The sequence below is a fragment of the Paramormyrops kingsleyae genome, chromosome 6, assembly GCF_048594095.1.
Source record: "Paramormyrops kingsleyae isolate MSU_618 chromosome 6, PKINGS_0.4, whole genome shotgun sequence".
NCBI classification, from domain to species: Eukaryota; Metazoa; Chordata; class Actinopteri; order Osteoglossiformes; family Mormyridae; genus Paramormyrops; species Paramormyrops kingsleyae.
In genome coordinates, this window is record NC_132802.1 from 16542219 (window position 1) to 16563003 (window position 20785).

At 50.7% G+C, this 20785-nt stretch overlaps 1 protein-coding gene across 1 annotated transcript in view; it reads right to left on the reverse strand.

Annotated features, from left to right (window-relative positions):
• Positions 1–20785, reverse strand: part of spns2 (SPNS lysolipid transporter 2, sphingosine-1-phosphate) — a 53658-nt gene that overhangs the window by 5400 nt on the left and 27473 nt on the right. The window contains exons 3-10 of the mRNA XM_072713758.1: positions 12111–12247; positions 8399–8550; positions 5689–5755; positions 4930–5066; positions 4610–4762; positions 4327–4516; positions 2378–2443; positions 2039–2137 (exon numbers count right to left, since the gene is read on the reverse strand). Coding sequence (XP_072569859.1) covers positions 2039–2137; positions 2378–2443; positions 4327–4516; positions 4610–4762; positions 4930–5066; positions 5689–5755; positions 8399–8550; positions 12111–12247 — 1001 coding nt within the window. The remainder of the gene's footprint in view (positions 1–2038; positions 2138–2377; positions 2444–4326; positions 4517–4609; positions 4763–4929; positions 5067–5688; positions 5756–8398; positions 8551–12110; positions 12248–20785) is intronic.

A 20785-nucleotide genomic window follows, 5' to 3' on the forward strand; every position in this document is an offset into this window, starting at 1 on the left:
CCGTGTTACATGAAGAATTTGCATGTTCTCCCCGTGTTACATAAGGAATTTGCATGTTCTCTCCGTGTTACATGAGGAATTTGCATGTTCTCCCTGTGATACATGAGGAATTTGCATGTTCTCCCCGTGTTACATGAGGCCGCATCTCCTCAGGGGAGCCCCCTGCTTGGAGAGGGGGGTGTGGCTTATTTACCAGGGCAGCGGAAAGACTGCCCACATGATGCAGAGAGGGAGCAAATGCCTGGTTATCTGGGGAAAACATGTACACCAGTTTGCAGGATCAGCTATGTTGTGTGTAAATATCGCTCAGGACATTAAACAATAAGCACGATAAGTTTATAGAGCATGTAGCCATCAACCAAGCGCTGATGCAGTAGAAAGCTGTGTGTGTGTGTGTGTGTGTGTGTGTGTTTGTGTACATATGCGCTGTCGATCGTGGCCACGGCAGGGTGTGGCCTGGGTGGGGCCCCCCCTTCCTGCACTGTGTTACTCAGACGCGTGGCACCATATCTACACCCCGTCCTGACAAAGGCGACTCTGAACGGGGCCACGCGACACAGGTTGGAGTGACACCGGTGACTCAGGCCTCCGTGAGGTGATGTCAGACTGAGAATGAGGACACGTGCATCTCCCTGGGCAACAGTGGGCGGGCCGGGCGTGACAGTGGCGTGGCACGCAAAGGTAACACTGGCAGAAGCCAAAAAGCACATCGCCAGGACGGGCGTGAAGAAGCCGACGCCGTGTCCTCCAGCCTGACCGGGCGGGGGCCCCTGCCCTTCCCAACCCGTGCCGGGGGGGCTTTAGCTCACCCTTTTCTGCTGACAGATAAGCGAGAGCACGGCAGGTCCCCGCAGTGGAAGGTCTAGATCTTCCCATCATGACGTGGCATTTTCCTCCCAGGTTACTGCCATCATCAGCACTCTGCAGTGAGCTGTCAGGCCGGTGACCTGCAGCTGACTCTGCCGACCTCGGAGGCAGTGCCCAGGCCGAATATGGCGCCCCCTATCTGTGCAGCCTCGCAGCTGGGCTGTGATTCGTCATGGGGCCTCTTTTCGGCGAGGTAGCTGTGTGTCTGGCCTCCTTGTTTGCACCTTCGCAGTTGCTAAGCGATGTTGTGTCCCGTATTTGCTCTGTGGCCTGGGGGGGGGAGGGGGGCAGTCACGACTTTACCGCCAGTGACGTACATCTCAAAGGCCCGTTAAAAACCCCCACTGTGTAACGGTCTCAGTGGTGTTTGGCCATGGTTCGGGGCAAGATCACGGCAGCGAGTCCTGTAAGTGTCTCCAGGCAGAGCCCCCGTCTACCGGATCTGGGGGGGAGAGGTTTCTATTGGACACCCAGAGGCACCTGACTCAGTGAACTGACAGCAACACCGGTAAGGGCGGGGGGGGGGGGGGCGGATTTTATTTCACATTCTCTGCACCAGTGCAGAAAGAAAGGCCATTTCCAACAACACCAGCTATGACGACAGCCCAAGCAGGCTGCTACGGCTCAGCGGCCGGATGCCTGTCGATTGGACATCTGCTCGTCTCATCGTAGACTCTGTGAGACTGTAAAGCCAGAGGGACGAAAGCTGCAGCCTGAGAAGCCATCAGACAGTAACGGCGACACACATGGCACCAAAGCGGCCTGTCACCTGCGGCTGCAATACGGAAGAGCACCCCCAACACAGTGCCATCCCTACTGGAACCGACCTGGAGCCCAGCCACTGTCTGGCAGCCCACGGTGTGGATGCAGAGGGCCCTTCTGGGGCCTGTTTCCTGGTAGCAGACTCCCCCTATAGATATGTGTTTTTCCCCACAAAAGCCCAGGTTTGTGCCCCTCCCCCCATGCTCCACCATATCCAAGCCAACGCTGGCACTGGCTCCCCATGCATTCACTGCCCGCCAAAGCGCCAAGGGGGCAGAGCTTAGTGACATCATCACCGTGAGCCTGGCACCTGAACCAAGAAGTGGGGGAGGGGCCAGAGGAAAGCCATGCGGACCAGGGTCAAACCCAGACCCTGAAGCCTGGGCCTTTAACCGAGGGCTTTGCTTACCAGACCAATCAGGTACGGGCTTCCGGCATCTCCCAGGATGTGCGAGGTGAAGCCTTGGAACGCTACGGCTGTGGCTCTCCGGGTCGGGATGACAACATACTGCGGGAGGTGGGCGAGACAGGGGGAGAGACGGGGAGATATTAGGGTGTGAATCAGAGACATCACTCAAGTCCCGCAAACAGGGCTTCAACAGAGTCTTTCTGTTTTCCTGTTCGAGAGCTCATGCGTTATGTTTGGTCCAGGGAATACTTGTATTCTCCAAGAAGTCACTTGATAAAAATCACGTCTGTGTACCACGCAAACTCTTTCTGTGATGTATGAACAAGCCTGGCTACTTACCATCAAAATGTCCGCCGTTATGGCCCAATTCAGAAACAGCAGTGTCTCACCGATAAAAATGCATATCTAGAAGAAGGAATGTAAAAGAGGAGAGAGGTGCATTAAACCAGGATGAGAGATAGTAGCTTCACACTGATCCAGTTCAGCTAAATCACAAAAGCTCTATGTGCTTTTAAAACTCACACCGAGGACGCAGCCATTCCTCATTCTAACTGTAAACTGTAAATAAAATTAGTAAAAAAAGGTTCACCAATACTGTCTATTACAGCTAAAATGAATGTGACATTTAAACATTCCCAGAGTTTCTGGAAAAAGGCAACGTGGTTATATTACATAACATTATTTGCAACCACTAAACCATCCTCTTAGGAAAATATCCAGCAGGAATTGGCGAAACTTTTAATTTGCACACTTTGACGGGGGAAGAGGACCGTGCCTCTCTGTCCCACATGCAGACACAGTCTGCCAGTCGTCTGCTTTTCATTCCTCATGCTTCCTCTGCACTGAAATTCCCCTCTTTTCCAATTCCATGGGCAGCTTTCCACAAGCCTTTAACCATCATTCAAGAAGCACTTCAAGTATGTCACCGTGTGAGTGAATTCCAAAGTGCTGCTGAGGGTCCAGCGTTTGGTCGCCACATGGCAGGTCGGAAACGCGCACGGAGTATTCCCGCTCCGCCGTGCGCTTCCTGGGATCGCTTAACCTCCAGCTGCTCCCTTCAGCAGGTGACGGGATATTTTTTGTAACAGATCCACGTGTATTGGGTTGCGGTGGAATCTTGCTGCATGGGTCTCGGTGTTGGAGCGAGCCCCGCTGTCGAGTCTGCGTCCGCTGACTCCGAAATGACCCCCCCAGCAGACGGTAGCTTCTGGCTGGAGTCTCCCGGCGGCAGGGGGGCGGGGGGGGGGGGGTGATCAAGAGCCACCAGCTGTCAGTCTCACACACTGAGATCCAACAGGTCGTCCGACGTGGCAGCTGGCTGCAGATAAGGATCTCATATCGAGGTTTTACATGGAGTATCTAACGCGGATCGATATATTTATATCCAGCTTGGTAAGGATTCAGTTACTTAGAGACTTTATCCAGTTACCCACACAGCTTATTATTTAACACCTGATCTGTTTATATGGCTCAGGGTTCTGAAGAGATCTTAGAAAGGCCGTAGGATACAAAAGCAGGACCCCTGTGATCCAATCCCACAGCCTCGGACTTGGCGACTAACCCCGCCGATCGGGGGTCTAACTCTTGGGCATGTTGCCTCGCCAGCAACTGGCCCGCCACTGACTGAGGCATCCAGTTGAAAAGCGACGTGGGCCCTGACGAAACCCCCCCCTCCCCATTCAGCCTTCTGCTCGATGCTACTATCCTGAGAAGCGGGCCAGACACCACCCTCCCCCCCGCCCCCCTACCCCCGCCACGGATGCACCCCGGGAGAATAACAACAGAAATAGCTCTTTCTGAGAGCAGTCAGGTGTGGCCGTCAGCCGTACGGCTTTACGAGCAGAGGAGAGCTTCCCAGAACCAAATGTGTTTCCAAACATAGGATGGAGAGAGGAGCAGGCTCTGTTCCAGCATGGCGGTGATTAAGGCTTCTTAGGCCTGGTCTTTAAGGTGAGCTGCTTTCGGCTCCATTACCTCACCCATCCACACCTCAGTAAACCTCCTCTATTGTTTATTTCTTGCATTAAATGGCCTCAAGTCTGAAAACCATACAAATGTGATTTTTATCCCATCGCCTGGAAACCCAGAAGTGAGTCAAATGGACAGGTCAGCCTGTTTTGGTTGCGTTCCACCTCCCTGAGAAACAAACATCACGCCTAGTGCCGAGGACACTGGAGTGAAACTGGGCGTGTTGCCCGGCATTAGCCCGAGGGCCTCGCCGTGAGCGCCACCATCAGGCAGCAAGGTGAATAGCTTTCAGCGAGGAAGGCGGGCCCCACAGTACTCACGTAAGCTCCCACGATGCTCTTCTTAGCCACAACGAAGATGAGGCAGATGAAGATAGCCGAGCCCAGCATGCTGACGGCACACACCAGCGGGTCGGCACGCTCCGTCTTCTGCCGGCACAGGCGAGTGGTGGCCGCCCCAATCAGGACCCCCAGGAGCCCCGTCACACAGGTGATGGCGCCGAAGATCAGGCTGTTTGGGGGAAACGGTGGAGGTTAATGACATTCACACTGGGACAAGGACAGACCAATCAAAAGGCAGCGAGGGCTCATGGGGCACGCCCACCTGTCCTTGCTGCTGCAGGGCTCCTGGGTACAGGGCACCACGCTCTTCTGCACCACCTGTGCCCGGAAGAGGTACTGCGGGATCCAGACCCCAAAGGCCCCAGTGGCGAAGGACACGGCGGCGGAGGCCAGGGAGGAGAACACGTAGCTGCGGCTGGGGGGGGACAAATCGGGGGGCTGTGTGAGCACTCGTCTTCGGGGGGGGGGTTGTGTGAGCACCACATTCCTATCCGGAGTGGGCTCATAACTATATGAAGGTCTTTACAAAGAATTAGTCAACAGTAGATGATAAGTAAAGCAGGTCAATAAAATGGTGGTTACTTCTTGGCGAGAGCCTTCATGTCGCACGTCCAGGGTGTCTTGAGGCGCCCTGCCGCGTGATCGGCGCTCCCTCGTTTGGGCTCAGGTACGAAGAAAAGGATGAGTGTCCCGGCGGTGATGCCCAAGACGGGAGACACCTGGGGGCAAGGAGACTGTTTGGTCAGCTGGTCACATGAAGGGCACTGATGAGGAAGCATGACGTGAAAACTGCCCTTTAAGAACATCTTACATTCTGATTGGCCACATTGTACTGCCCAGATCACCTATGGCTACCACACTCTCAGATCAGGGACAGACACTGCCCTGCCTAGGGTACAACAGAAGTTCACAGCCAGCTGCTCAGGACGCTAGGGGCTGTGTTTATAGGACAGGGCCGCAGTTCATCTCCCCAGTGTTGCTAGGTGCTGCTCCCCTACAAGCATCCCACTCATCCCCCACTGCCAGTGCCAGGCACAGCCTCCCCCGGCAGGGTGGGGGCTGGAGGCCTCAGAGAGATGAGAACCCCGGTTATTCCTGCAGCGTGCAGGATCTGCGTCGGCTCCATGCCAGACGCACTCGGTGTGCAGGAACCGTAACCTGATGCGTGTTTTGGCTGCTGAGGTACCAGACGGATCAAGTTGCCCCCCTCCCAGAATCACATGGCTCAGATTTCCCCCCTGCTGCCGCAGAATAACATGCTCTCATCATGGCAACATGTGAGCCTCCTGACCCCCACTGCCCGCCCCCCCCAGACACCGCCCACCGGCTGACGGCTCTCACCCTCAGTGCCCAATGCCAGTCACCGGCTGCCTCCTTTGCACTGGAACCCAAGATGTAGCCCAGTCCACTGCAGAGGAGAAAGAGATGGAAAGAGAACATGGTTAGCTAACAGAAGAGCCCCCTGCCTGGCCTTTTCCAGGTTGATGCATCTCTAGCCGGCTCGCTCTGGACTGAAAGATACACCAGCTTTCTATGCAGACAAACGGCACTGCGCACAGACCGCAGACGGCTGCCTTCTGCAATCTGCCCCACAGTTGAACATCACTGACTGTGACATCCCTCCCACAAGGCCGCCACTGCCTATGGCGGCTCCACTCTCTTCATATTGTAGCCATTAAATGTCTCTAAGTTCTCTACAGTTGGATGCTGAAAGTGTCTGAGCAGGACTTGGTGGATCCTGTCGTGATTGCGATTAAGGAGCTTAATCCTGTTTACGATCATAATCACACACATGTCACAAACAGGGGTGTCGACACCCGAGGCCAGCTGGAGGACTGATTTCTCCTTCGGCAGTTTTGGTGAGGTACGTCGGGGAACGGCCGTGTTTCAGCTCCTTGTCACGATGATTCTCGGAGACGGGGAAATTAAACGTTGCTTTCCGGTGGGTGACACTGCTCCCCTCTGTTTACACCAGTCAGCGGGCATCACGTGGCCATAATTAGGCAAGTGAGCTGTGATTCGTCTGTCGATATCTATCTGCTTGTCTGATGGCAAACACAAGCCAATGTTTGACCTGCATACCTGCTCATTATCTTTATATACTTGCCCACTTCATGTCCTTGGGAAACTGTATTTCTATATAACTGTACTGCTATATCATTTGTCTGCAAGGGGACAGATTTCACACTGAAACTGAGATAAGGAGGTTCTGAAACTGCACCAGCAATAATGCATATGAGTCTTGCCAAGCATTCCTGTATCAACCTGAAGAAATCAGGCCATCTTCATTTTTCACACGCGTCTTCTTTTTTGGGGTGGGTTCTCAGAGCCTGGTGAGGTGAGTCCCACACCAGCGGCCTGCTTCCCTCATGCTGCACCCCAGAGCGGATCTGTACACCGTAACCCCATTCCGCAATGCACTGTCTCACCTGTCCTGAAATCCCCAAACGTGGCGGCTCAGTTAGCTAGCCGAGGGCGGGTGGTCAGCATTATCAGCTCGCCGCCATGTATCAAATGACTCAAAGCAAACAATGAGCCTGGCGGCCAGACTGACGTCTCTGTGCGTTCCGGTCCAAAGGGCGTTTCTCTGCATTCCAAGCTGCCAACCCTTCCTTCGTTCCCAGACGCTAACAGCAGCCTGTCTCCTAAGTTTAATGGCCAATCCATTGGATCAAGCCAATCAAGTGAATCAGTCAGCGAAGCCAAACAGCAGGCACGTTCCAACACAAGTCCGTGGTAGCATTGGCCGGAAAGTTCCACGCGGGCACGCATCAGGTGACCTTAACATTGTCGGGTTGAGCTGCGTTTCAGCAAAAGAACATTGTTTTACATCGTAAGGACATCCAAAAATAATAAACACCCTTGAGCAGATATTATATTAGCCAAAGACAAGCTCACCTTATCAGTCTACATGCACTCTGTGTTTGGAATGCCAAACCCTGAATAACAGGCACTGGAAAAACATTTCCATTCCCCCCCCCTTAGTGCTACGAGGTGGGGGGTGTTTATTAGCCTGGGAGACCATTTCCTCTGCACCACATTTTAGTCCTGAGGTCACTTCCTGGAAACAGCTTGACCGAGATAAATAGGCACAAGGGTATGAAGGATGTTTTGGCGATTTCTCTGTGGGGCCTAGTCTCTCAGCTCCTATTGTTTCGCCCCAATCGGAGCGCCGTTCGGTCGGAAAATTTCCCCTTGGCATTCCAGAACTCCTTTGAGGCACAACTTTTGCTTCCTGCCTGGACTCTGACACCCTCCAATCTGCTGTCACTTCTAATAACAAGCGTCTGATGATGGGTTTGCAAGAGGTAATGACTGACATCAGTTTTTTTCTATCTGACATATTAACTGTCCTCATGTGATGTGGTGTTGGAATCAGTGAATTGTGGACGTCTGAAACTCCAGGGAGCAGAAGAGGGCAGGTGGGAGAATTTTGACTGTAGGCCTCTTCTTTGTAGGACAATCTGCCTACGACTATATCTGCAAGTTTTTGTGCTGAGACCATGGGAACTAGAAGAGATGGGAGCAGAGGAGCTGGGCAGACGGGAGGACAGGCAGAGGTGAGGGTGCTTTTGCACTTAATTACAGTCCAAAACCACACAACATGGCTCTGGTGACAAGGCGCTGGGGAGAATGACCGACAGCAGGGTTCAGCCAGTCTTAGCTTCTGTCGCTACTCATCCTAAAAAATGGCTCATCTCCCATTTGTTAAGTCTTAGGAGCCCTTATCTCCACGGTAAATAGACATTGCTGCTGGTAGTAGGACGTATTCTGCACTTTTACGTGTCAGAGAGCAGCTCTGGGCCTGAGGCTCGGCTCCGGCGTGCCTCTCTCTTCAGCCCCAGTTCTTAATTCCTCAACGTGTCCTTAAGCACCTGAACGACTTCGTTCAGGCTTACAGAAGTGAGACATCAACGCCGCTGCATGCCGTAACTCCATAACCGTGACAATGTGCCTCTTGGCTAGCTTTGCACGAGACCCTCCCTCAGGAATCCCTAACCCTAACCCTAACCCTAACCCTAACCCTAACCCCGGACCCAGGATACCATACCTGCCCAGGGGGATCGCCAGGTAGAAGACAGAGAGCATCATGGTGCGCGTGTTGTTGGTGAAGAGATCCCCGATGATGGTGGGAGAGATGGAGGAGTAGCTGGACTCCCCGATGCCGATCAGGCCTCTCGACAGGACGAACAGCCAGTAGTACTGTGGGGAGAGGCGGGGGAGGGGTTTCAGTACTCATATGATCAGCCAGTTTTAAGAGTATGATATGGAGCATGATATGAAAGACAGTACAGAGGTGTATTCTTTACCATCACCTACACTCCGAGTGGGGTTTGTTGTTTCTGGGGCCCAACTCCAAAAGTCACTTTGGGGTCCCCACACTCCCCCCAGTATAGTGACTGTTTGTGGCCAACAGGGGGCTGCCTAACCTCATGGGGCTTATGCAAATGTGTGGTTTCATTGGTGGTAAACACCGCTGCTTCCTGAGCTAAATGAAGCTCTGTGTCCTGTAACCAGAAAAGTCAGGAGGCAGGGGACGCCAGCAGACCGGGCCGATGGAGACACGACCCACCGCCATGACCGGCATCCCAATGAGCTCATCAGCGGTGACCTTTGGCTCTGCATTCAGATCGTCCCGCTAAATGTGCACCAGGCTGCTCACAGACACACCTGCGTCCTCTCATGCGGTGATCACACTGTTGCATAATAATGCGTGAAAATGCACGCCACGTTTTACGCGTGAAAATGCACGCCACGTTTTACGCGTGAAAATGCACGCCACGTTTTACGTTTTCAGATGCCTGTCCTACATGGTTCTCTGCCAGCAAGCGACAAGTTGGGGGTGTTTCAGACAGCCACTTGCTCCCCCTCCTCGCTCAGGCACCTGTCCACTTCACCTGTACGCAGTGTTCTCGGTCCCCATGGTGACATGTGTGTGTGAGGGGGGGGTGTTTAAGATGGCCGCTGGCCTTGATCCCTCACTCAGCCACCTGCCCTCATCCTTACACATGATCATCCCTGGGCATTGTAAGAAAACAACCTCCCCACCCTTGGATCTTCAGCAACAGTCCTACTTGCTGGTGGGTCTCTGGGGGATTCACGAGGACCTGGGGGCCGGGAAGCCAGAACGACAGCGCTGGTCTACAGATATGTTTTCCTCATGGATCAGTTTTATGAGGCTCCTCATAAATATCATAATCATCTAGAACATTCTTCCTCCGGGGGGGCACTGAGATATTTTGAGCACATTTCCGACCCTGAAACGGGACTCAGCAACAGCGATGCTTCTTATTCCAGCAAAATGAAAACATCAGATTGTTAATTAAAGCGGAAAGCCACTGTGACAGCCCTTCTCATTTACATCCAGGCGGTTTGGATCTTCTTGGGGGTTGGGAATCTGCCTCTCTATCCATGTCACTTGTTTCCATTCAAGCTGTCACATGTTATGTGAACTCAATCGATTTCGCGAGTTCAGTCGTTCGTTGATTTGTTGGCCAAACATACTACATGTGAGAGTGTCTGTCTTTTTAGCCGCTTAGCGGTGCAGGACCACAGAGAGCCTGAGCCCCTCCCAGGAAGCACAGGGTGGGATGACAGTCTATCACAGGGCACACGCTCACACGCTAAGGGAGATTTACGCCGCGCTGGGGCTGCGGCACCACCCATGGAGAGACGCTCCACGGAGACGCTTTTTAATGAAATATACCTTTATTTATTGTTATTTATGCGATTCTAAAGGGCACTTCATCACTGAGCTGTGCATGGCCGGGTGACTGATTATAAACAGCAGCTCCCCACCCAAACACCCACGGTGCAGAGTGAATTCTCTCTTCATTAGCATTTATTAATCTCTCATGATGTAGGAGTCTGTCCTTTACAGAACGACATCGTCATCATCATCATCATCATAACTGCATTATGTAAGAGGCTGTGGCTAGACCTTTGAAGGACCCCCAGATCAGATGGTCCAGGGCACGAACAGGGCCCGCGTGTTGGTGGGGGGGTGACCTCATCTTTATTTATTCATATATTTATCTAGCAGATGGGTTTATCCCTTTCATAAGGGACACAGTCAGCCAGTCCCTGGAGCAGTTGGGGTTAAGGGCCTTGCTCAGGGGCCCGACAGTGACATCACAATCCCAAGATGTGTGGGATTCTGCAAGATGTGTGGCTGTGCATCATGACTCAGGCTGTGCTGCGTGTGGGCGACGAGGAACCACCCGCTGCACCGAGAGCCAGGCCTAGCGACAAGGAACCACCCGCTGCACCGAGAGCCGGGCCTAGCGACGAGGAACCACCCGCTGCACCGAGAGCCGGGCCTAGCGACGAGGAACCACCCGCTGCACCGAGAGCCGGGCCTAGCGACGAGGAACCACCCGCTGCACCGAGAGCCGGGCCTAGCCCCCTGCCAATGGGCCGGTGTGTGTGTGCGCCTGGGCCTCTCCGAGCCGTGCCGCTCTCTGCGCGGTCACCGGCCGTGCCGTGCCGCTCTCTGCGCAGTCACCGGCCGAGCCGTGCCGCTCTCTGGGGGCACTTCACAGACAGAATAGCGCTTTAATTCGTAATTGCACCTAATAAGCTTTCTAGGGAAGAAGGCCAAACAGATCCCACTCTGGAGGGAAGAAGCTGTGAACATTGCTCAGCCTCTGGAATGTGTCATCAGATGTCGCCTTCTGTCTATGGCATTGATCGTTTCTGAAAGCAGGATTCGATCGCCTGTGTTTAAGCTGCGCTTACTCCTCGCTCTCATAGCGTCTGTGTCACAACGGGGTGTGATATTAATGAAATGGCCTGACCCTCCGACTTGCCGGCCATTGTTACAGACACACAATGGGAGGGGGGTCTTAGGGGGGTTCCAGACGGTCCCCTCATTTGCGTCACCGACGTCGCTCCCTCTGCCCGCTCCCTTTGCCAGCCCCGGCATAAGAAAAGGGCGCGTCTTTGATAGGGGCGTAAAAATGTCACCATGTCCCTGTTGGGAACCATCCTCCCTTCTACCTCCTTTTTCTCGTGCGAGGCACGTCCCAATCCCCCAGGCCCCCCCCCACCCCCCAGCCAAAGCGGTCACGGCAACCTTTGTGGAGTCTCTGAGCAATACCCCTGTGTTTTCTTTTTGGACGGGGTCAGGATTAGACTTTCAACAGGGTCAGACCCAACACCCCTCTCCAGCCGGCCACCACACGTGACCCTGACGTTGCCCCTTGCCCGGCCGAAGAGCAGGTGCCGGACGAGCCCAGCCCTGACACTAACCCCCCCCCCCCCGTCTAATGGGGGTGCCTGTATCCCTAAAGGATTCCAGGGAAGAAATGGCCACAGGAGACGGTGCCGACCTCCACTGCTGCGGTGATAATTAGATCTCCTGTCTGAGGACCTTGAGGACACTCTTGTCACGTTCAAAACGCTGGAGCTATCCCTAAGTAACCACTGTGCTGACGACCCAGTGGTGATCCTTAATGGCTGGGCTTGTGAACGGGAGGAGGCTGCATGACCCCTGCTCACTTTCTCGTGCTTCTTTTTGACGGTTTAATCTGTCACTCGTGTCCCTCCATGTCCCTCCGTGTTACAGTCACTACTGGGTGTCACTGGCATACGGGGCTGTCATGAATCGCGACAGGCTGCCAGTTTGGCCAGGATAAGTAGCTGCAAGATGGATGGATGGGTAATTGCTACCGGGATGTTGGGATGTAACATTCCAATTCAGTTTGTAATTCTGTCGTTCAAAATACAGAGGATTGGTGGGTGGGGGGGGGGGGCACACATACCTCTTTGGTGATGAAGGAGCTAGAGAGTGTCACCACGGACCAGAAGAAGATCCCACAACTGAGGATGATCTTCCGGTTGAAACGGTCACCAAGGTAGCCAAAGATGGGCGCCGCCACCATGAAGCTGCAGATGAACACTGGGGAAAGAAGGGGGGGGGGGGGGTGTCTTAAAGGGATGGCACACTCCAGACTGGAAGCAATATGGCAGCATTAATGAGGGAGGGCAGGCCAGGCGAGGGCTTAAAGCCTAGTTCATGCTTCAAGGATTCAAGAATTTTAGTTGCCAAGTGCAAAATATACGGACTATAAGCTGCAGTGAAATGCACGGCGATCAATTCTGCAATAGTGAAATAGTGAAAGCAAAATAAAGACATTAAAAGTATCAATATAAAAAGTTAGAAATATAAATACACGGCGTTTCTTGTGTTTCTTTATCCGTGGAGGACGGTCGCAGTTGGCATTTGCATACAGCAATGACATTCCGCTAGATCAGGGGCCTGTATCACGAAGCCAGATTCCTTGGTTAGCTGGATAAATTGTCTGATTTAAGGCACCCGAGTTTAAATGGACTTTCTTGACATTTAGCCCAGGCTACCTTAATTCAGAGAAGTTATCCAGCTAAGCAAGAAATCCTGCTTCGTGCCCCAGGTGGGGGCAGATGTTTTGCAACAAACACAAATACAAACAGTGTAGTGAAACTAAGGCAGTACAAAGGCAATACAGCATACCAGGGTATTTTGAAATCCTTACGACAAAATTTGCTGGAACCTCAACCCCCACCCCCCCAGGTGAATTTCATCGCCAACATGGTTTTTGAAAATTCCTTATGTGGGGGTTTGAAATGCGTGGTACCTCTGCACCTCCTCATACAGCTGCTCACCATAACTGCAAGTATTCTTCTTCTACTCTTTCTTTATTGACCTCTGCTCTGCGAACGTCAGTGATGCCACCTACTGTAGACACCCAGTCAATTTCCTTGCACACGCGCAGTTGACGCACAGTGACACACATAATGTCGGCTGGACATAAGAATCTGGGCTACATGTGCACAGCCCTAATGATGAATTTACTGTGTGCAGACTGTAATCCCATGCATAAAGTGAAATAAGAACTGTCTTTTAGCAGCCATATTAAAGGGACGGTGTACAGGCTTAAAACAATATGGCAGCCGGGCGCAGGCATCCTAAAGGGATGGTACGATACTGACTCGAAGCCGCCATGTTCATCAGTCTCTGCTGCTTGTTATTCTGGGCTGATACCTTCGTGCCAGGGGTGGGTGGAGGGGTGAAAAAATACCCTCTTTAACTTTCATTTTCCCTGGTATCATATATATTTCATCACCTCCTCCATGCCAACCAGTCAGCAGATTCCAAGGAACAGGGAGTCAAACTGCTACGTTACTGTTCACAGGAGTGTTCTGTTTACAAAAGGCTGCCGTTTGTGAGTCGGACGGGCCATTGATGTGTCAACAGCCCCCCCGTCCCTAAAGCAGGCCTGTCAGCCAGGCCGCACCCCTCCCTCGGCACTGAGGACACCTCAGCTGTGATACAGCATCACTTTATGCACTCCTCTGCTATAGGGTTAGGGTTTTAAAAGAGAAAGATTAGATTTAAATTGACTGTCTCTATGGAAACTCCGAATACTTGTCCTGCGCCCCAACCTGGGGTAGGAAAGTTCTGACAGTTTCCTGTAATTGTTAAAGCTTTTTTAATAGAGCTGTTGACAAACCGCAACATCTCGTTTGAAATGGAGAAACAAATCCTCTGTGCGGAGCACCTGGGTGTCTCTGCGCCATAACGCAGCGAGTCAGGCTGCCAAATCAAATTCTGCTTCGCAATACCTTTTTCCCCCCTAAAAAAAAAAATAAGTGCTGATTTGCGTGAGGAGAAATTGCTGGTTATAGCGATATGAGACCAGGATATAAACACACAGAGGTGTGAATTATTTATGCACTCAGAATTAGCTTTGGGGGGGGGGGGGGGGAAATAGCACTAGGATAGGTCTCGCTGTAGCCTGACACAGAGATTTGATGATTTTTCTTTGTTTATTGAGTGAAATTTGCAAACAGTTTTATTTTTCCCTTTGGGAGATGTGGGGGTCATTGTGGTGTAACACCCCACTGTGGACTGAATGAACAGGACAGAGGCGACCTTATGGCTTCTGGGGGGGCCTCGCCTCCCATCTCTGTGGCTGATGCCATAATGGGACAGGCTGCGGTAATCGCTAAGAGCTGCGTCCATCCATCACATATGAATAATGCATGAACTCCTGATCACTGTAATGCACGCTGATGGACCAGGACCAGCACACACATCATGGCGACGTGTCATGCAGACTCTCGCAGAGGTCCGAGATGCATCGATCTGAAACAAGCCCAGCATATCGGACAAATCCTGGTGCCAGAAATGCAAACGTGAAAAAGTAGCCAGATTCATCGACTGCTTCTGTATTTCCGTTCAGTCATTTTCTTTCGTTTGCAGCCAGCAAGTTAATTTGCTTCACGTTTGCCTACTGAGCCCTTTCACATGTCGCTGTTTATCGTTTTGACAGTAATCACGGCGTACTAGTTCTGTATAATGAGCCCAGCGTGCCGCGTTCATGTCTGAGGCATGCAAGTGCCGGACAAGAGCATCGACCATGTCCATTAACCCAGGAAACTGACTTACTGCCAAAACAATAAGCATTTCTGGATGTGACCCGGGCTGAAGTGTTGGGGGAGAAGTAATTCCGTGGAAACCCGGACTGCTGCTGACACACCTGGGAATGGGGATGCATTTCTGACATTCTCCACACTCTATGTTTTCCTGGCAGCATCCGTCGCTCTACACCTCTCTCCGCCCCTGCCGAGTACCACGGAAATATCCGGGCGCTCCGGCGAGATAAACGGGCGCTTCTGCAATCAGTCGTGCGCACATGTGTGCTCTCCACGATGACGGCGGGGCATTCTGAGTGCTGCCTCACACGGGTGACATGAGCTGAAACAGCCAAACGTCCTTTTAAATAAAACTGGCCCCATGGCGGCAATCAGTTTCCCCCACTGCACAGGCCGAACTGCTCCGGACGCTCCTTATTATTGTCGTTTACACTCACCATTGTTGTAACTGGTGTTTAGTAATAAACTCACCATTGTTTAATGATCTGAGCTACAACCTAGTAAAGCATGTCTATTGACTTCATTTTGACCCAGATTGGTCACAGATTGGACACACCTGACCGATACCCTGGACATGTTTGCTTTGTTTTAATTTCACCGTGTTAATATGTGTCTCACGTGAAGTGTGCCTGAGGTCTGCTGGGAGTGTATCATTCTGTTTAATCTGATTCAATCATGCTGTGTCAACTGAGGTCATCACCTGACAGCCGAACAACTGAAGTGTGCGGAGGATCAGGACAGGGAGTGTGTAATTCCTGAGGCCTTATGAGACAAAGACACAATTACCGGGCATTCAAAGGCGTCATGGGGCACGACATCCAGCCAGAGTACGGCAAGTTCAGTTCGGGTTTCTGCTAAAAGGCTCTCCCATACCTGTCAATCTGCAGATGGGCCTTGTCTGAACCCAAAATGAAGAGCAGGAATCATCGGCCAAATCCGGAGGCCCAATTCAGCCCTCACATTGCCATCAACTGGTGATGACACTCTTTTATCTCTGTGTCAAGTGAAAAGGTCGTAAACACAGTCCTCATGTTTACAAGTATATTGGTATTCAGCATCAGCCAATGAGAAAGCGTCTTTAACGAGGAGGTCTGTGGGATGATACAGGTCACACTGCGTCTCACATGCCCTGATATGGCAGTAGATGACAGTGATAAAGACTTATGTGTCCCAGCAAATGTTCCAGCTTCAGCTCCACTAGGGAACTTTCTGGAAGATGGCGGCGTTCTGGATTTGACAGCGGAACTTACATAACGCAGCAGTTAAATTAACGACGTGGCCACTGCATGGAATAAAGCCTGGGGCAAGAGGGGAGACTTTCACTGCATCCAAGCCGTCTTTGCGCAAAAACACATGTGCTGCTGATCAAAGACAAACATGCCGTAAATCATAGCCTCACGTCAAGGTGCCGGCCGCCAGTCCAGGAGCCGTGGCTTCCGGCTGCTTTGAGACACATTTCTCAGCTGCTGCCACTGCCCGTTGGCCTCAACGGGGCCTTTACAGCCCCTTGCTCTTCAACATAAGTATTCTTCACATATAGGCAACCATGCAGACAAGACATATATATGTGTATGTATACACACACACATACATACGTGTGTGTGTGTGTGTGTGTGTGCATTGGGTTTATATTACATTGTGGGGACCATTTTTCAGGTTCATAAAGGTCTGTGAATGCAATCAAAAAAAGTAAAAATGCCAAGTCTCGTATTTTTTTGTTTATTTATGGTTAAGGATAGGGCTGGGTAGGCGTTAGGGTCGTCATTTTGGGATTACAGTTTTCCCCATATAAATGAATGGAGAAATCCCACAAAGATATAATTATACACACACTGTGTGTGTGTGTGTGTGTATGTAGCTATTACATTGTGGGGACCAAATGTCCCCCCAAAATGTGATTAAAAACCTGTTGGGCTAAACTCCTGTGCCTGTGATCAGAATGGCGCCGGTTCAAGCCCAGCCTCAACACATCTGTGGGTCCTTGAGCAAGGTCCTTAACCCCCAGCTCCCTGGACGCCTCAACAGGTGGCTGCTCTTCACAGCCAAGCTGGCTCTCATGCAGAGTAAAATGGGGGAGGTGAAAAGAGAATTCCCCCAGGGGGATCAATAAAAGTATCTATTATTACTTTTTTGATGTTGTGGGGACCATTTTTTCGGTCCCCAGAAAGGGAAACTGAATTTTGTAAATATTTGTGACTGCAATCAAAAAACTAGAAATGCCAAAAGTCTTGCATTTGTTTGATTGCTTATGGTTAAGGTTAGGGCTGGATAGGGGTTAAGGTTGTCATTGTTTGGATTAGAGTTAGAAAAGAATGGAGAGTCCCCACAACGATATGAATATAAACATGTGTGTGTGTATGTGTGTAAGAACATATACCCATGAGGATTCTGTGCCATTTTCCCTTGGCATGCCGGATTCCTGTCCCATATGTTTATGCTATGATGGGTTCTCCCAAAAAAGAAGAAATGGTTTTGATTGTTATGAGACAATCATCCCTATCGACCCCAAAATGTCAAACGAAGTAAGGAGAGTCCACTCATATCCTGGTCAACAGTCAAGCCAACTAAGGAAGTGTGGGTAAAAACACACACATATACCTCTTTAATCGATGGCTGGCATCCATCAGTCCAACCGTCATCCGATTGTTTATCTGCAGTTGTGTGTGTGGGGCTGGAACCAATTCCAAGTAGGGTATGGGGCAGGGTATACCCTGGATGGGATGCCAGTCCATCACAGGGTATGGGGCAGGGTATACCCTGGATGGGATGCCAGTCTGCCGCAGGGATTGATGACAATAACGTCCCAAAATTTAAAGCAGCTACAGAAACACATCCAACAGCTTTGTTACACTGAATTGACTGGTTACTGCTCACTTCTTTCCGATTGACGATGCGAAGAAATCTCCCCCATAGTGTGAATCGCCCTGCATAAATAAAAGGGAAAGTTTGCATATATTTGACTTAGTCAATCATAAATGGAGGTGGGTGCTTATCTCTGAGTCAAGGGGGCCACGGCAAGGAGTAATCAACCACACAGACGATCAGCAGACAAAATAATTACTTTGTTTGCTTATGTGAGTGTGCATAGACTCAACAGCGAGCTCCTTTGATCATCACTTTAGTCACTGGTTTCTTGTCTAGGATCAAAACAGCCTAATTCTTTCTCTCTTTCTCTCTCTCTCTCTGAGACACATTCTCATTTCTTGCTTATTCCTTTCTTTCAACAGCAAGGTTAAACTTTGCCCCTTGTTCTCTCCATTAATGGTTAACCATAGAACAATGGCATTTTATTCCCTCGCAACAGTCTGGGTAGAGAGATCTTCAGGAAATAACTTTCAGCTACTTCTAACAATGAAAACCATGATTGGGAGTCACTAATGAGTAACGAGGAACCTTCAGGAAAGTTCTCTCACTCTTACCGTAGGACTTAAACTGTCTTTAAAGAAGAAAATATATGCGCAAAGTAGGGATAGTGCTGTACAATATTGGAAAATTTTCAAATATCCCGATTTTTTCAGACACACATTATGATATTTATAAAGCAAAAAAGGAGTTCTAAATTGACCTAAAATAAACTACAGCCAAACAGAACTTCTTATCTGGCAGTAGAGTCCATTGCAGTTGGTGGTGTTGCAGTGAGCAGTGCTGACTAATCACTTGCATTACCTCAATAGCATCTCTATGGAATCCAAAGTATTTCCATACAGCAGAAGACAAATGTCTTTTAGTCACCAGTTCTTGTTCACTTTCTCCTCCTTACTCATTTTTGTTAAATTTCTTACAAACAGGCCACACTATGAGTCCAGCAGCAAGTATGAAAATGATTATGATTGGCTCAGAGAGCGCAGGCAGAGCTTAACCAAAAGTAGCAGCAGTAAACTTTGCCCTTTTTAACATATACTATATAGTCTTGAACAGGAACAATCATTAAAATAAGCAAGTTTGCCAAGAATTTGTTTCCTATGACACAGTAAAAATGTTTTAGCCATGTTTATTGATGATCTCTGTTCTGCAAATCTTATCGTGGGGAAATTCTGCGGCTCGACGAGACTTCATAATGCTGAGACTGTACTGTAAAACAACGTTCCCATGTACAATGGTCTGGATGGTATGACAGTATGAAAAATGAAATACCGCCCGAGCATAATCTCAACCCAGCTATGGTGGCTTTTGCAATGTGATAATGCATGTGCATAATTTCTAGTGTTGATATTAATATCACACATTGCACAGTCCTAGTGGGGAACATCTCATAGCACCATTTAGCTCATAATTGCTAGTACATTCAGGCCTCAGGAAATGATCCCGAGAGCTAGATATCTACATAATGTCGGCATATGAAAATGAGGCTGTACAGGTATGTCTCTTATTGCATATCCCATCTTGCTTTCTTTGAGACAGAATCATCTAGAGGTGACAGCCAAGCTGGGGGTCTGTGCACAGCGTCAAGTCATTTATTTAGCCCCCCCCCACCGGGCATTTCTCAGGGGGTTAGCGCCCTTGCTCAAGGGCCCAATTGAATCTGTAACTAGTCTGCTGGGCATGAGATGTGAACCGGTGAACGTCTGATCACAGGTCAGAGGCCTTACCCACTGAGTCCTACACCCCCTCGCTGTAGTCATGGTTACTGTCTGCTGTTCCCCATGTCCTGCTGGATGTAACAGCGAGTGAGCAGGTAAATCGCCACCCTCGATATGTGATGACCTACGTTTAGCTAAAATGCGGCAGGTTGAAAGTTAGCCAATGCACTCGCGTGCTCGTCATACGGGTTACATCAGCGCTTAAAGGAGACACCGCATGACTCAGCCCATCCATGCACTTCTCGGTTCTCGGTATCGCTAGGGCGAGTTCCTGGCAGAACAGGAGACACATCATCACAAGCAGGTAGCTTAATATCCATCTGCAGCATCTCCTCCCTTTTTAGACTCGATCCCGCAGGACTGACAAAGCTCCAGAACCTCCGGCTACGTTTACGCCCGGCAAGTCCCGAGCAAGCGAAACCGTCCACCGCTAACAGGTCTTTCAGGAATGCCAGCTCCTCGCCGAAGCCTGAACATCACTGGACTAGTTAGTCTGGTATAATTAAAAAATCCGTGAGATCTTCTCCTGCAAAAACCAAATCCCTGAAATTAACAGAGAGGAGCTGGACAGGTCTTAGGGTTTTACTTGACTGTAATTTGTAGCAGGGCCTCATAAGCCCACATGAAGACTGCAGAACCACGCTGCTGTGCCATCATGCCACTTCACTCTGCAGGCACCTCGCGGCTGCGACACGAGGACTCACGCTCCGTTTGGGCCTTTGGCGTTGGTAGCACAGTCAGCTGGAGGCAGGACTGCATTCCGGATTGATTCTTGGCCGCCAAGGTCCCAGAGACAGGTCTGAACATGCCTCGCCTGTCGGCCGGGTTCTTTTAGTGCACCATCCCAACCTACCAGTCTCCCGGGCTGCCTGGGAAATCACCGCAGCCGTCCCAGATAAGCTTCCCTTTTAGGTCACGCTTCCGCTTTGCTCCTCCCACCGACCAAAAGCTAAAAAAACAGGGTCACCCCAACTCGCCGGTGGTACAGATGAATTTTTAGGAGCTGATTGATGTGAACTACGTCGGAGTAGCTTCCAGGACTCCTGCATTTCAGGTTCCCCTTTTCGGGGGTTAAACAAAACAACGAAGCTGCATGTTTTTCATTCTGAAATGAAGACACAAAACCGATGAACGCAGGAAAGTTGACCTGAATGCAAAATGGCCCATAAAAACAACAACTATTAGCCTGATGCCTGAAATGCCTTCTTCCAGTAGATAAAGGTCTCTGGCTACACAGTAACAGCCCCTTCGCAGCCACGGTGCCACCTTCCACACCCATAGCTGTGGCTGCTGCCTGTTATTTTTGGTCCTCTGGTCCCCACAAGGCTTCCCGGGCTTTTGGAGATGTGCAGGATGACCCATCAAGAGGAGATTTATCCAAGTGGAGCCTTAGTGCCCTGTGGAAACAGCAGACTGCCAAGCCTCACTTGGGTGGGGGAGTT